The sequence below is a fragment of the Geospiza fortis genome, unplaced genomic scaffold, assembly GCF_000277835.1.
Source record: "Geospiza fortis unplaced genomic scaffold, GeoFor_1.0 scaffold408, whole genome shotgun sequence".
Classification (NCBI taxonomy): domain Eukaryota; kingdom Metazoa; phylum Chordata; class Aves; order Passeriformes; family Thraupidae; genus Geospiza; species Geospiza fortis.
In genome coordinates this window covers 1,176,823-1,192,985 of record NW_005054330.1, presented here as the reverse complement: position 1 = coordinate 1,192,985, position 16,163 = coordinate 1,176,823, and the positions used below count along the sequence as shown (strand labels likewise).

The 16,163-nt window shown below is 45.5% G+C and overlaps 1 protein-coding gene across 1 annotated transcript in view; it reads right to left on the bottom strand.

Moving 5' to 3' along the window:
* ULK1 (unc-51 like autophagy activating kinase 1) overlaps window positions 1-739 on the bottom strand; it is a 76,266-nt gene extending 75,527 nt beyond the window's left edge. The window contains exon 1 of the mRNA XM_014307181.2: window positions 578-739. Coding sequence (XP_014162656.1) covers window positions 578-739 — 162 coding nt within the window. The remainder of the gene's footprint in view (window positions 1-577) is intronic.
* Window positions 740-16,163: the final 15,424 nt, after the last annotated feature.

The following is a 16,163-nucleotide window of genomic DNA, read 5'->3' as shown; positions in this document are numbered from 1 at the left end:
TGCCGCCCGCCTGAGTCAGCGCCGCGCTGCCGCGGCCCCCGCGCCGCCTGCCCGGGCTGGGCCAAGAGGGCTCCTGGCAGGCACCCGGCCTTTGGGTGGTGACACAGCCGTGGGATGTTCTGAGTTGGAAGGGGCACACAACGATATTGAAGTGTGGCTCCTGGCCTTGCACAGCAGAGCCCCAAGAATCCTAGCACATGCCTGAGAGCATTGTCCAAATGGTTCTTGAGCTCTGTCAGGCTCGGTGGTCACCACTTCTCTAGGCAGCCTGTTCCAGTGCCCAGCCACCTTCTAGCAAAGAACCTTTTCCCAATATCCATCCTGAACCTCCCCCGACACAGCTTCAGGCCATCCCCTGGGGTTCTGTCACTGTCACCGCAGATCGGTGCCTGCCCTTTCACTTCCCTTCCCAACCCCACAGTTGTACACCACAATAAGGTCTCCTGTCCATCTCCTCCAGGCTGAACAGACCAACTGATGTTTCAAACAATTAAACAAATGGTTCTGGTTGGGTGAAGTTCACCCCAGGAGCTGTAAAGTGTCCAAGCCCCCCTTCCTCTCTCCCAGCATAGCCCACCTCCTCCTCCACAGGCTCTGGCTCTTTTCCACTCGCCCCTGTGCCAGGGCACCACGGCTCCTTCTTGCGGAACCAGCCAGGCCTCCAGAAGTGCCCCAGGGTGCCTCCATGGAGCTCTCCTCTGACGGACTCTTCTTGATATCCTGCTCCAGAGCTCGGCATGGAATCACTGTTGCGATAAGAAACCCTTCCTGGCCAGAGCCTGGTGTGTGGTTTGGCCATCCCATCTCTTGCTGCGCAGTGACCCACAAGCTCTGCCCTGTGGGTGTGGGCTCACAGGTCATTCCCTCTGTGGCAGGAACCTCTCACGGGTTTGCCCCATCCTCTGCTCCAGGCTGCCCGAATCCACCAGCCCTGGCAGCGCCCACACTGCTTGCGCACTCGCTCCTGTTTGTATGCTTCTCACAACGTCAAATCCCAACTGCAGGGAAAACAGCTCTCCTCATGGGCAGCACCGCTGCTCGCACACTCTGCCTGAAGTTTGTTTTTTACCCAGCTGCGTGGTATCGACCCGGCTATCGACCTGTGCCAGTGCTGCAGTTCCAAACATGAAGTGCCAGGGTAATGCCAGCAGCTCTGCAGACACCCAGCGCACAGGGTGCTCCGTGTTGTGACGTTGGGTGGCTGCAGTTATCACCATTCTCGGCACAAGTTGGGCACAAACAGCACTTCACAGCGTCAGGACGTGTTATCTGCACAAAGGCAGTGGCTGTCTGATATGCTATCTGGCCCATAGGCTGTTGTCCTTGGTTCTCACATAACTGGTGTTCAGGTACCTTCCTCCACTTCAAATTTTAGAGGGAAAATGACAGTGTGTACTAAGACGTAGCAGTGCCTGGCTGGTAGGGATTGGCATCTCAAATTCCAGCAGTTTAGTGCTTGTCGGGAACTGTGAAAGTGACAAGGATATTCTTCAGTGGGAATCTGAAAACTGTCTCTGTTGAAGAACCCTTAAACCAAAACAAGACTGGAGCACCTTTGTAATTTCAGCAGAAATTCATTTTAGAACTCCTTTAAAAAAACATACAATATATTTAGCTACTTGTTTTCTTTCACAGTTCTGTATCATCCACATCTACAATTTCAGGTCTTTGTCAATGCTCATAAGGGGTTAATTTAAAAACTAACACAGAAACCAGTAAAAATGTCAAACATCATCAAAAAATACTGCTTGGCAAATGCCAGACTTGGGAATTAATTTTACCCCTTGTTAAAAGCCACTGTCTCTAATGCAAAAGGTAACAGTAGAAAAAGTTTAAGGCAGGAAGTGAAGAAAATGTTTTGAAGCTACTTAGATGATTTCTAAGCAGGCAAAGTCTTGTATCTGCCTTGGCTGGAAAGCAGCCAGAGCACTCTGGTTAGCAAGTGCGCTCTTGCAAGAGCTGTGGTAAAATCTGCAGTGCCCACAGGTGTTTCTGCCTTTCCTTCCCCAGCGCAGCAAAGACATTCAGTCCTGGGTGAAGGAGGAAGTTGATATGACTGCTGTTCAATTAGAGGCCAAAATATCCCACTGATGAATGTCCTTTGTTCTGTACTGAGTGTGCTTATTTGTTCCTTCACATGCTGCTGGTCATGAAAAAAAAAAGTCAAACGTAAGTTAGATTTGACTAAACATGGGTCCTACAGCAGCTCTTTGCATGCAGCTGTTTACAGAGCCAGGTGGCAAAGTCAGCCTCCTCTCTGCTGACATTTTGGTTTTGTTTTAGGCAAGTTTGTTTTGTTTTTAAGCAGACTCACTGGGTAGCTTTCTAATGAGCAAAAGGACTTCAAGATAGCAGAATAAAAGTCTGCATTAGCATCAGGACCAAGTAGTACTGGATGCCATGGGCACATGAGGCATCACATGCACTTTGAATGATCAGTTTAACATTTGTGGCAATTAAACATCTTTCAATTGTGTGTCTTCAAAAAAAAATAGCTTGGTGAAAGTATTTTGAACTTCTACAAAAATTTAGAAACTTCCTCCAGGACCACTAATAAAATGTAATGCCCCTTGACAGCAAATATGGGTTTGAGATGTTTGGAGTGCACTCTGCAGACACATTTGTTCATTTTGGAACAAAGAGGGCTGAAAAGCTTTTTAATTAAATGTAGGATTCTTCAATTATTTTTTTTTCCTGTGGTTTGCTGATTAAAAGCTTGTGTTGTATCAATTCTTCCCTGATGTCCAGAATTCAGTGAGAGTATGTTTAGGCCAACATCCAACACATGCAAATTCTGTTCTCCTCCCACAGTCTCCCATTTGCTAATCATGAAAGCACTACTGCCAGCACGTATTCAACTACTTCCTCAGATGGAGGCATTAATCTTTGAGGGGACAGAGTAGAGAGTTCAATTTACTAATGCAAAACATCAGCGGGGGAAGATCCACTGCTGAGATTTACAATGGGTGGAGAATAATATAAGCATACAATACACCCACTGTGGGAAGCCTTGGAATATTGTCTTGAAAGTCTCTTTTTAATTTAATGCAATTTTATTCTTTTTTTTCTAATTTAAATGTAAAGGAAAGCAATGGTCAAGTGATATCCTGATGACTCAAGTAATGCTCTTTTCCAATACCATGTTTTAATCAGGAGTAATAAATATGGCTCTTTCTACCTCCTGTAATCCAAGAGTGCCATCCTTACCTCTTGGCACGATGTAATTATCTCTGAGCTGGGGAATTGGTTAAAGCTACAGAAGTGTAAGAGAATTATGTAAGCAAACTCAGAGTATAGATTTATAATAAAGACAGAATAAAGATTTCCATTAGGAAATTTCCATCTTTTCATGATGCTTTTCTGGACAGTTCCATCTTCTTAATACAAGCACTTCTGTTGGCCAGCCAGCCAGCTTTCCTAAGATCTTGTCTTGGCTTTTCTAGTTCAGCAGCTCCAGCCTGGTGTTCCCCTCAGTGTCCAGTGAGGGATCAGAAGCTTCCCAGCTGGCACCCATGAAGCTGAACCACTGAAAGGCATGGGGCAATGCTTGCCCAGACACAATCACAAAGAACAAGGTCTTTCCCTTGCTGTGTGTCTCTGTTTTGAACTCAGACTTCTGCTCGATACAGAGGGAATCTCCAAGGCCTTCCTGTGTAATCTTTACATTACAGCACCTGCCCCAGGGACACAAGCACTAAGGGACAGGACAGCAAATCAATATTTCTGGAGGAAGTGCTGGATTATGAGGCTTGGGCATGAGCAAGATGTGATTGAACATGTTACTGCACATGGGCTCGGCCTCATAATTGGTCCCATATCTCCTCTTTGTGTGAAATGAGCACTGAAGCCTGAAGATGAGCTTTAATATGTGCTACAGCTCAGTTGTAGGTGTGCTGCTGCTGGGTAATTATTTTCTTCCCAGAAATGTGTGCTTGAAACTGGAAACTTCACAGCCAAAGAAAATGGACAGAGTAGCACAGGAAGAAAGATCAGAGTTTGAGTTTCAGAGTACCTCTGGATGAAAAGCAGACTCTGTATTCATGTGGATTCAAAAGATGATGCAAATTTAGACATGTTGAGGCAGTTACACATCTGCTTTCCACAAACATCCCAATGGCTGAGCATAATCACCAGTATCTGGGCAGAGCCAACACTAACCTGAAAGCTGGAATTTTTGCCAGGTTCATCAGGAAGGAGTGAAGGTACTGAATATGCAGTGCTTGGCTGAAGATCAGTTTGGTGGAAGAAATATGTGGAAGGTCTACAAATATCTGTAAATTGAAAAGGTAAATATTAGCCTGGCATTAATGAATGGAAGGGAAGAAGGGAAGCTACAGGCTGAATTTAATGGAAAATTAAAATTACATTGTTTAATCATACTGGTTTGTGATGTCTGCTAGTAGGCTGGATTCTGGCTCAGTTACAGTAAGGATAAGAGAGAGATTACAGTACAACTGCACCAAATTCACCAGGATAAGTGAGTTTTGAACACTGCCTTGTTGTGTTGCATTCCTACAGAGGCTGAAGGAGTAGATTAATCTGGAGCTCTGAAAACATCTGCAGATTTACAGCAGCAGTAGAAGTTGTGTCAAGAGTATTGTTCATACCTCACCAGGGACCTGCAGAAACATAATTCCAGCTCTGGTAAAATGCTTTTGTCTTAGGAAAAGAGAGATCCCCCACTCACAACATCAGCTCCTGATCAGTGAAATGAGACACTGAATTAAGTGATGGAGTCTGCAATCTGCTCCCTGACTTTCACAGCCAGCTCCCTTCGTCACACACAGAGCAGAGTTTAAAACATTTAGGTGACATTCAAACATGGGATAGCACTGGTGGGAGGTCTGAATATTTGAAGTATTAGAGCATTGAGGTTATTCCAATACCTGCTGGAACAGTGTGGCACTTAGCATGGCACACAGGAGAGGGAGAGTCACTTTCCATGTGCTTCCATAGCCCTGTCATATTACATTCTGGATTTATTTATGCTGTGAGCCACTCTATTGATTAATAGTGCTGAGAGATTTAACTAGCCACTGAATTATCCTGGCAGGCCAGATCTGAGATGTTTTATTACCCCACTCCCTGCACATACACACCAGCTTACTGAACAGACATTGTGAATTATTGAAGGTGGCATTTTCATATAATCAGCAAGGTGCTCTGGCAAGGACCTTCCTGAGTTCCCATGGCATTTTGGTATCAAATGCATTTCAGCTACTGGCAGAGGGCTCTGGGCACTAAAGGCTGTGCTCAGTGTTCAAATCTGTTAGTGCTCACATCAAGGATCATTACCTAACCTGCCTGCCAAGCAGCTGATTATATTAAAATGAAGTTTGCCAATAAATAAGAGTCTGCAAATCCACCCAGAGCAGTCTGTTTTCAGGCTAATTGGAAGCTATTTTTTGCCAGAACAAGTACTGCTTGTCCATAAATCAGCAGGTTTCATAGTGCAGTTCCCTACAAGATGTTGTCTCTGTCCTGGCTGGGAACAGACCCACTCTCACCACCCTCAGCTTCACCCCACAGCCACACACACACTTTGGTGCGTGCCATCCATGGGGTCCCTCGTGTCAGTCTGGGTTTGTTCAGGGTGGTTTATGGGCCTCACTTTAGCCTGTGCTCTGGGATCCCCTCCAGTGTCCATTCTAGTCAGCAGGATCCTCTGCAGCAGCTCCAGCACCAGCCCCTGCTTTCCTGGCCTCTGCATGACTAATGCAGGGGAAGCCTCCAGGTTTGAGGACCCCCTCTTTTCTCTAGCAGAGAGCTGAAATTCATGGTCAGAAAGAACCCTTCAGCCCAACAAAGTCCTTCCAAAGCAATCCAGGTGGACAGTGAATTCACATTTGTCACCTTTGGCATCTCCATCCTTCTCAAAAGCAGCCTTGAGACAAAAACCACCAATGAAATCTACAATATTACAGGTCTGCAATGACTTCCCAGAGAAACCTGTATCTGTCCTGTTATGAATCAGAGCCCTGGTTGCTTCTCCTTCCCTAAGAGGTGCCCATTTAAGAGCAGGTTTAACCCCCTTTCACTGCTGGATTACAGCAAAGAGCCACAGAAGAATGCAGGCTTATAGAACAGTAATTTCTTCCTCTCTGTCATGAACCTAGGAGGTCAAGGACATGTACCAGTTTAAAAATAGGATTGTCAGGCATTTTCTTTGCAGCTGGGCTCTTTCTGGGGTTTGGTGCAGGAGCACTGCTGCCCCAGGAGAAGGGAGGCACAGCCAGGACCACTGTCCATTATGGGACCAGCTTTTTTGGGATTCCTAAGTGCTTCCAGCAAGCTTCCAGTTTTGCCTTGGGAAGAGATTGTTAATAAACTTTCCTCTTTATGACTAACTGGCTCAGAGGTGTCTCTGTTTTCAAACAGACCAGTAGCACATACAATTTTCAGTAGGCATTGTTCCAGCCAAGGCCTTACTCATGCAGTGTAAAGCTGGGCAGAAATGATAGCTTCCTTTATTTACAGATGTGTAAATAACAGCAAGGAATGGCCACAGGAGATAGGACCAGCTATAAGAAGCTCCACCAGTGATGAAAGAGATCTCTGCCCCTGCTGATGGGTTCAGGAGGGGAGCAGGCTGCTCAGATCATTGCTAGAGCCTCCCTGGGACAGGTTGGGCAAACACCTGGCAGGAGTGACACAGCCAAGGACAAAGTGTGTCCTTGGATAAGCAAATTGTGTCATGCCCAGCTCTGTCCCCTGTTCTGTGGTTTGTTTTCAGTGTTTTGGTTTTGGGCAGAGGCTGAAAGTTTCCCTAAAAGCCCAGGATGATGAGTTACTCCAAAAAAAGGCCTTGAAAGTTATCATGCTACTACCACTCCTATGGATACACAGAAAAATAATTTGAAAAATGACAAACTTGGGTTCTTCCTCTGGTCCTGTTATCAGTTTTGTCAACTGACAAGGACAGGCTGCTTCCAGGAATGTGAAAGGCAGCACAGAAGCTCCCTGCAGCAAGGCTGGACACTGCTGGGTGCAGCAGCTGGGATCTGTCCCTGTGTTGCAGCGCCCCAAAGCAATGATTCCTTGTCTTTGTGTATTTCTAGGAAACCAGAGAGACCATTCTCCCACATGAAAGCCTGCAGCCATTAGTGGCATGCAAGAAAAGCTCTCAGTGGATTATGAGAAAGATTTCTTTTGTATTTAGTGCTTTCAAACATTTAAAAAATTTTTTTAATAATTTCTATTAAAAAACAACTGTTCTGCTAAGACATCATACCCATCCATACCTATAGTCCAGCACTTATAGCCCGACAGCAAAGGAAGATCTAAGGACAAGGTGATAAATTATTTGTAATCTGATATCTGATTATTTTTTCCCTGTGTGTGTTTTTCTGGACTGAGCTCTCTGGTCCACAAATTCACAGAGCAGTTTCCCAGAAATGCAGTTTAGCTGAAGCACTTGCCTGGGACTGAAGGTCTCTAGCCTGACAAATCAGAAGTGCATTTCTGAGAAGTATTTAGGTATTTCAGTCCCCTAGACTGCTGTCTCTCATTTTCCCTTATCTGTGTGACTTACTAGGCCTTAAAAGACCTAATTTCTCATCATTATTTGTGGACTACTTTGATTTTGGTAGCAACTAATGCAGTACTGGTTATTCCCAATAAAAGATCAGAAATGTACACAGCTCAGCATTTGTCATTTGTCCTTTGTCAAATGCTACAAGACACCATCACTAATAAAATCAAATATCTGAATAAAAGCAAGAAGAAAAAGCCTGACCCCGTTTTTGTTTTTTTTTTTTTAATTCTCTGTCCATCACCAATGCTCTCCCCAAAGCTGGGTACAAATCATGAGAATTGTTCTGCTAACAAGCCAGGTTAACACTAATATTTCCCAGTGGAGGGGTTTGGGTTTATTGATGCTCTGCAGTGTTGCAGGATGCATTTGTGATGTCCATCCAAACACTGGGAAGGCACTTGACCAGGCAGCACCAGGCAGCAGGATCATCCAGGACTGTGATGGCTCTGGTGCTTTCCCATGAGTCATGAATTCATAGTCAAATATTCCATGACTCATGGATTAACCTAACAAAACCCAGAGGGAAGAAAAGTTATTGGGTTATTGGTTGACAAGAGCCTTTTAAAATTAACATGGCATAATAAGCAGGATGCCAACATCCTCTGACTCGTGAGAAACTCGTCAGGAAGAGTTTTATGCACTCACCTATTACCAAGGGACCTCAGCTGGGGTTATGTAATTAGGATGGGACACTTTTTGCAGCTTCAAGGCTTGAATAGCAACATTGGTATAATCTGGTTACAGAAAGCAGAGCCACATGCAACAAGCTATTAATACCACTTGTATTTAATTGCAGTTCCCTTCCATTCCAGTGCAAATAAACAAAATCAGACAAATAGATGGAAACCAGAATGGAGCCATAAATGAGCCACAAGATAAAATATGGTAAACAATATATTATCTGTCTCCTCTTCTGCAAAAAGGTTATGAACTTGCTTAACAATACAAAAAGAATGGTCTGACCCCATGGACAGGGCATGGAAGAGAGGTTTTGAACACATTTCCAAAGTCCTGGGTTTATTTGTGCTCCCTGCTTTGCAATTAATTTCCTGGGAAGCTCTGGGCACCTCTTCATTAGCAACAACATAATGAGAATTAAGATATGCACTTAGACTTCTCTAACCCCTGTATACCTCTGTCCCTCTGTAAAATAAGGTGAGTGGAATTGCAGAGTAAAGAAATACAATAAATATTGTGGGGCCAGTGGTCATGCTAGTCAAAGGTATAAATTTCTGAGGAACACAAAGGAACCAGTATTGGAAAGCTTGTCCACTGTGGGACTTACAGGAGATAGAAAATGCCCCATAATTTTAATTTGGCATTCAGTCTCAACCTGATCCTTTCTATATCCGGGACCCTAAGGCCTGTTTGAGTTCTCTTGTGTAGACATAATATTACAGACCTAAGCCTTCGGAGCAATGTAGTACATTTTCCATTCAAAGCATAACAGGCAGTTTGGTTTAGATAAGATATTGTATCATTTCGCCAATACTGACTGTATGTTTAAGATTTTCTCCTTCAGAAGCTATATATGATGGATAAAAAGAAAAAATCAAAAATCAAAATAATAGAGTTTAAATGGCAGCTAGGGGTAGGAGAGGAACACTGGAACTATTTGTTTTAAGAAAATTTGTTTATTTTTGATGATATTATCCTGTGGCTCACAAGACTGGGCTTTGAGCTTGGCACAACTTGCTTTAGATTTCAGATTTTACGCTGAGAATCAGATTTTTCTGTCAACAGTCTTAATTTTTTAAACTAATATATCTTTCATTAAAAACTCCCAAGTGCTTCATCATCCTCAGGCTGTATGTTTTCAGAACTTACTCAGCCATCCTCATTTACTGTAGCACCCATATGGGAGCTTGGGGCCTCCCTGAGCCAGATGAAACAATTCTAATTACACTGACTTGAGCCAGCAGAGGAGCTGGCTAATGCCAGCCAACATACTTAGGAGGAGAATCAACTTGAAAGACATGTGTAACATCAATTTAATGTGTCACAGGACATGAAATTGAGGCCATGATAAAGAAGTAAGCTGCTGATACCTGTGTGAGCACAGCCTGCTGTGTAAAGCACACAAGAGCTGTCCCCTGTGACTGTGACACAGAAAAAGCCACTGGACAAGGGTAGGGACAGCCATAGCAAAGTGCACACTCATTCCCTGTCACACCTGCATGTTCATTCTGGTCATCCCAGGGTAAGGAGAGCTGGCAGGAACAGGCCTTGGGAGATGGGAGGTTTAGTTTTTTCTGACAGTGAGCTTCAGAGGAAGGTTTCTCACATTTGAACAGGATGTCCCAGGAGCACTTAAAGAAATATGTATAAAAAGAGAAAATATACCAGAAACAATGGAAACACAAACATTGCCAGGCAGTGCAAGTCAGCTCTGTCACTGAGGATGAGAACTGCCACCCACAGACCCACCCACGTCGAGCCAACCTGCCTAATTTGATCAGAGAAATGCTTGTGGCTGGATTCCTTTAGAAGGACTATGCACAAATAGGTCCTAGAGCAAATGATACCATTTTAACAACGTAAGTGTGCTCTTATCTGAATCACAGAGGGTCTGCTGTTACACAGCAAATCAAATGTGCCCTGTGTCATCATTTGGCCAGCTCCCTGTGACCCAGGAGGCACAGCTGTCTGCATCACCCAGGAAATGTCCTGCCTGGTCCTGGCCAGCTGCTTGCCATGGGCATGTGAGGGCATCACTGCAGCACGAGTTCCTGAGCATCCCAGCTGGCAGCTCCTGAGCAGCACACCACACCCCAGGTTTCATTTTCTCTATAGCCAAACTCCTTCAGCTGCTCAGAACAGACCTGACAGACCTGATATTTGTTTCCATACAAATGCTCCTCATTCCCACAGCTTGCAAGTGGGAATGAAGAACCACTGGTGGTGGGCAAGCCTAATGGCTTATCAGATGAGAGAGGAGATGAAAAATTTCAGGAGAACATAAGTCATGAAAACGTGTTTCAGTTTCACAATGAGCAGTGATTTCAGGCACTGTTAAACCTATTCTGTAGCTACATAAAGTGACCAGCTTATACATTGCTGGCTTACATACCATCTGCTTTTTTTTTTCATTATCCAAAAAGAAAACAAATTCAAGGCCTCTTTGCTGTTTACCCTCTAATTTCATTAAAGAGTAATACCCCTTATCATGTACTTGGCTGTAACAGGTTTGTATTTTCCAGAAAATTTCCAACAGAATTCCTTGGACTGATTGCAAGAACTGTTATCAATCAACTGATTTTAAATAGTGATGCACACATAGCCTTGGTGAAGGGTTTGAGACCTATATTTCATTTATCTTGAAAAATAAATATGTTTAGCAAAATTCTCTCCTTGAACCCTTGACCTCTCCCAACTGCCAGTAATGAAGACTCAAGGGCAGTAAAGGATTTGTCCCTCTGCCACCCACCCCTCAAAGGTGTCAGTCAGTGAAGGTTGGGCTCAGGCTGTGGTAATAAATTGAATTTAGGCAGTTCTAATGTGGACCAAATAGATTCTATCCACCTTCTACTCTCTGCCTGGAACATCCAAATACTTTATTACAGCCCAGGTAGGTGTAACTCTCAAGTGCCAGCCTGAGCCCAGAAGCAAAACAGGACAGAGCACTTAGTGAAACAGGCTGCTGGGAGGTTCCTCAGCTCTTATGTGATCTCAGAAGTGACCTAAGAAGGAAGGAGCTTAAAGAGTCTGCCAAAATGGGTCCTTGTAGGAAACAGCACCTGAAGCAGACTCAAACAGTGCTTCTTTTCTCTGCTTGGTGCAGTGAATAGGATAAAAAAGGAAGCCAGAAAGATTTCTGACATGATTCTTTTCTGATGTTAGGTTTTTTTTCTGAAGCTCCTGTCACTTTTGATAGCTTTTCAGTTGCCCAAAGTAGATGTGATTTAACTTGATGTTATAATATTAGTACTGTCTGCTGTGTAAAATGAAACACTAAAGATATCATCTAAAGAGAAGGTAATTATAGGGAGTGTTTATGTTTGAAGAGTCAATCCTTAAGGTTTCAGGGCCTAAGTCATTCCTGATAAGAAACTTCTGAGTGAGAAAACTCATGCTGGCACTAGCAGGGAACACCAAATTTACTTGACAGAGCAAGCAGAATTGTCTGGCATATTGGTATGTGAAATCCCACAAGACTGGATTACGCTTTCCTTCCTTTATCCCAAATTTTGAACAGGCCCAGTAACACCAGACCAGCTTGTGTCCTGAGCTAGCTCACACCTGGAGCTGTCTCACCATTCTGTTCCAGGATTTTTCAAGCACTGAAGCCCAGCATCTTCCCAGAAGCAGAGATCTGAAGTTCAGGAATTAATTTGTTAGCAAACATCTTCATCCCCTTGGTCAGCTCAGACAAAAAGAGGCTCAGTCCCAAGGAAACTCAGGCCTCCACATGGATTTAAGCTTGGAATTTTGCTTAGGAAAGCATCTCTGAAATATCTGTGTTCAGACTGACAGCTTGTGTCCCAGGCTCTGGGACAGAAATCACCAGCAGAGCTCCCAGAGCTCAGAGTGAAAATTCTGTTCTGCATGCACACAGAGACCAGGCCCTTCTCATCTGACACAGGAAAGGTCTGGTGATTTTTCTCAAGGTTTTGTTGGGTGTTGGTTTTTTGTTTTTTGTTTTTTTTTTTTTTGTGGTTGGTTTGTTTGTGGGTTTTTGTTTTGGCTTTTGGTGGGGGTTCTTTTTTTAAGGCCATATTTCAATCACACTCAGTCATTTTCCCTCCAGTTAAAACCCAACTGTTAATTGTAAGTGTTTCATCTTGGTGAGGCTGTGAAGCTGGAGCCAGTACAGTGGAAATCCCACACAGCACACAAAGACTCTGCTGCAGTCTGTCATTTATCGCCTGAATGGAAAGAGTAACAGCCCAATACAAATATTTGGACTTCTCTTTGTTCCTGGCAGGGCTCTTGAAGCACACACACACGATTGCATTTGGTTTTGTGAGGATGGGAGAAGCAAAAGAGAGACAGAGCTGGGAATGAGCCAAACCAGCGCACGAGAGAGGCAGAGGCTGCTCCAGGGCTGTGCCCAGGTGGGCAGGGCTGGAGCACCAGCACAGGGAGTTTTATCACAGCAGGATGAGTGGATTCCTGGAGCCTTATCAGGGTGTACATCAAGGATGGCTGTTGGTTATGAAGAACAGCACAGAGCAGAATCTCCCACGGGTAAATCCTCTGTCTGTGGGGCTGTGAGCAGAACTGAACCAAACACCAAAAGATAGAGATCTTTTGCTTCAGATCTGGGCAAAAATCCAGATCTGGACCTTCTTCAAAACTGCTCCAGCCTTGTTACATCTCACTTGACCAGATCAAACCTTTAACCAGATAAACAGCACCTTCAAAACAACAGCATTTTCCTGTCCTTATCTCAGAGCAAGGGCAGGACCACTGGAAAGCTCAGCAATTCTGGCTGCACAACCACACAGGTAGGATCTCCTACCACTTTCACATCTGCTGCAAGTCCAAATACACAGCTGTGGTAGGGCCAGCTTGTCTTTGGAAGCAGTTTCAGAGTGCTCACCTCGTGTTTGGGGCTCTGGAAACTCATGCAAGGTGTTGCCTCACCCTCAGAAAGCACAGGAGCAGATCAGAGCCCTCCACCGCCTGCAGAGCAGGAGGCCATGAGCAGACCTGGTTTCACTGCTAACAACAGCACAATTTACACAGCCCGTGGAAAAACAAACGGTCTCTTGGTTGATATCCCTGATTCCTTGGCTCATGGCCCAAGGAGGGAAGCTTGGGAGCACTGAGGAAAGGATTCAGAAGACTGGCCTTGAGTCAAACACCACCAGAGAAGTCTGTGACCTGTACTTGCACCAGGACTGCGCTGAGGAGCTCCTGGGAAGGCACAGCTTCCCCAGCTGGCTGCTGCTCCATGTTCCCTCCTGGTGCTGATTTCACCAGCAATCACAAGGGGCTGCCTGTCTCCAGTTTGGTATATGAGTCCCTAGTGACATAACTTGTAATCCATATAAAAGGCAAGATTAGAATTAACTTCTAATATTTCTCCTACTGTTCACCCTGCCCTAACCCAGCATAATGTGCCAAATACTAAACAATACTAACTACTGCATCAGGCCTTTCTTGTGACATTAAAAAGAATTGAATCTGCTCTGCAATCATGGCTTCAAGAAGTAAGAAGTCAAGGGAAAAGTCCAATAGCAACACTCTCTTTGCTGCTCTGTGCATAGCAATGGGCTCCACCAGACACAGCAGCTACACAAACGGTTCTGCTGCAGTGCTGGGAACACCCAAAATATCTGTCTTCACAAGTTCAGTGCTATGTTGAGTATTCCTGATCCATGTTAGAATTATTCCTCAACATTTACCATAGCTCTTCACATCCCTCTGAGCCAGCATGCTTCAGAGCTGGGTTCAGGCAAGGTGACTGCAGGCAGAGAACAATGCAGCACTTTCCCTCTGCAATCTTCCACTGGGGTGCAGCCCCGGAGCTCCCCTGGGCACACCTGCCTGGCCCAGCCCAAACAAACCTGAGATAGTGTGGGCAGGAGCACTCTGAGCTCTGCCTGGCAGTGCAGCCTGCTGGCAGCTCTCTGCTTCTTCACCCTCAGAGACACACACAGGAAAGTGGGGAGCAGAGGGGAAGTAAACTCAGCACTTGTTTTGCAAGGCTCAGGATAGCATTAGAGCCCTTCCCATGCTTTGGGAGCAGAGCAGCAGGGATGCTTCTTCAGAGCTGGGAAAGCAGCCCCTGCAGGTGCTGGTCAAGCCCCTTTCTCTTGGCAGCCTCCTGTAGGGACCAAAGAAAACAGGAATTGCTGAAGGATCAGCAATCTCTTGGCAAGCACTTCCCCAGTCAGCCTGTACCAGAACTCAGACACCCATGGAAGGAGAGGCATTACCTGAATGACTTTGCCCAGGACCCGCAGAGGTGCCAGCTCACCCAACTGCAGCCACCTCGTCCTGCCCATGCCAAAGGCTCTGGTAGGAGAGGGCAAAGCACAAAGCTCTGCACCAGCTCCCAGCAGGGTGGACAGCAGCAAATAAACAGACAGATGGCCTTTGGCAGCATGTTAAAAAGCATTTCAGTTTCCTGACGAGAAACAGCTCCTGCTGTGGGCACTGGAGCAGCACTGGGACCATCCCCCTCTGCACCAGGCAGTGACACCAGCTCTGCTGCACATCTCAGCAGGGCAGTGACAGATGAGTTGCTGTGACAGAGCCCAAGTTCTTCCATCATGTCACTGCTACCTTGTGTGACCCAGGGGGTAGCAGTAACAGCCAGGCCCCACTCCATCATCCTGCCAGAATGAAACTATTTAGAGACAGCTTCCAAGGGCAGCCATCAGCTTGCTTCCCTGGCAGGCTCCCTGGGCCAAGAGCTTTGAGAGGTAGGGCCCATCTATAACCCTGAAGGAGGTGAAGGCCAGTAGGGACATGATTTCCTTCATTCCTATAAATGCAGGAGGTGCCAAATGTTTGGAATGTGCTTTGTAGAGCAGGATTAGCATGGGTCCTGCAAAGCTCTACTCGCCCGAGCACGGATTTTGCTTAGAGGGTTTCCAATCTCACCTGTTTATCCTGGTTGTGCATGATAATGAAGGTGTTCCAGAGCCAAGAGAGATGAAGGAAGTGCATTCCTGAGGAGCTGCTCCTTCTCTTCCAGCAGAGGACTCAACAGCCTGCACAAGGCATTCTTTTTTGTGAGGGTTGGGGCTAGGCTTAGTCTTGAGGGAGTCTAAGAGCCCAGAGCTCCAGGAGTACTGGCACTGGGAAAGCCATGCCAAGGCCATCCCAGCATTGCTGCTCCTCCATCTTTCTGATCTGAACCAGCAGCACTGGTGATGGGCTTTGTCTGAGCACAGTCTCTGGGCTGAGGTGAGACTGCTGTGAGTGTTTGTTTGAGCAACCCAGAGAACATGGAGCTGGGAATTCCAGGCAATAATAGGACCAACGCCTTAGATCTGTTTAGGTTGTGCCTGTGAGAACTGGGATTTGGGCTGGAAAGGTGTTGTTGGGAACAAAAGATGGAGTAAATCTGCTCTCTGTGCAGTGAAGGACTGAGGAGCAGGGAAAGGGAATATTTATAAACTACATGAATATTTCACCCAAACTGGGGTGGGGGGAGGGAGCAGGCATGTCCATGTTATCCTACAGAACTGCTTCAGTTAAGGGTCAGAGAGAGAGAAGGGAAACTACTTTTTATTTTCTTGCCATTTTTTCCAGACAGAAGTGGGACATCATCTTGCCCCTCCCTAAAGCTCTCCAGGCACATAGGAGTAGCTCAGTGCTGGCCCAGTTCTCTGAGAGATAACAACATTTGAGAGATTTGAGATAAACATTACTAACAACTCTGTTGTCTCTTGGTTACAAAGATTCAGTCCTACAGACCCAGACTGATGAGATAAAAAGGGAATTTCTCCATACAGGTTTATCTAAAGAAACACTTTCAGCTCCCTTGCTTTCAGAGCCCAGCTCCAACCTGCAGTTTCTTGTTCCTGTGCATGTTGATGCTTTGCAGCAGCGCTGTGAGTCACCAGGTGCCACCAGCGAGTCATTTCAGCCTCTGCTCATGTGCCCGCCGCTCGGATTCCACCCACAAAATTCAATATACCCGAGGATTGCTCCCAGACAAAACCTGCCAGGA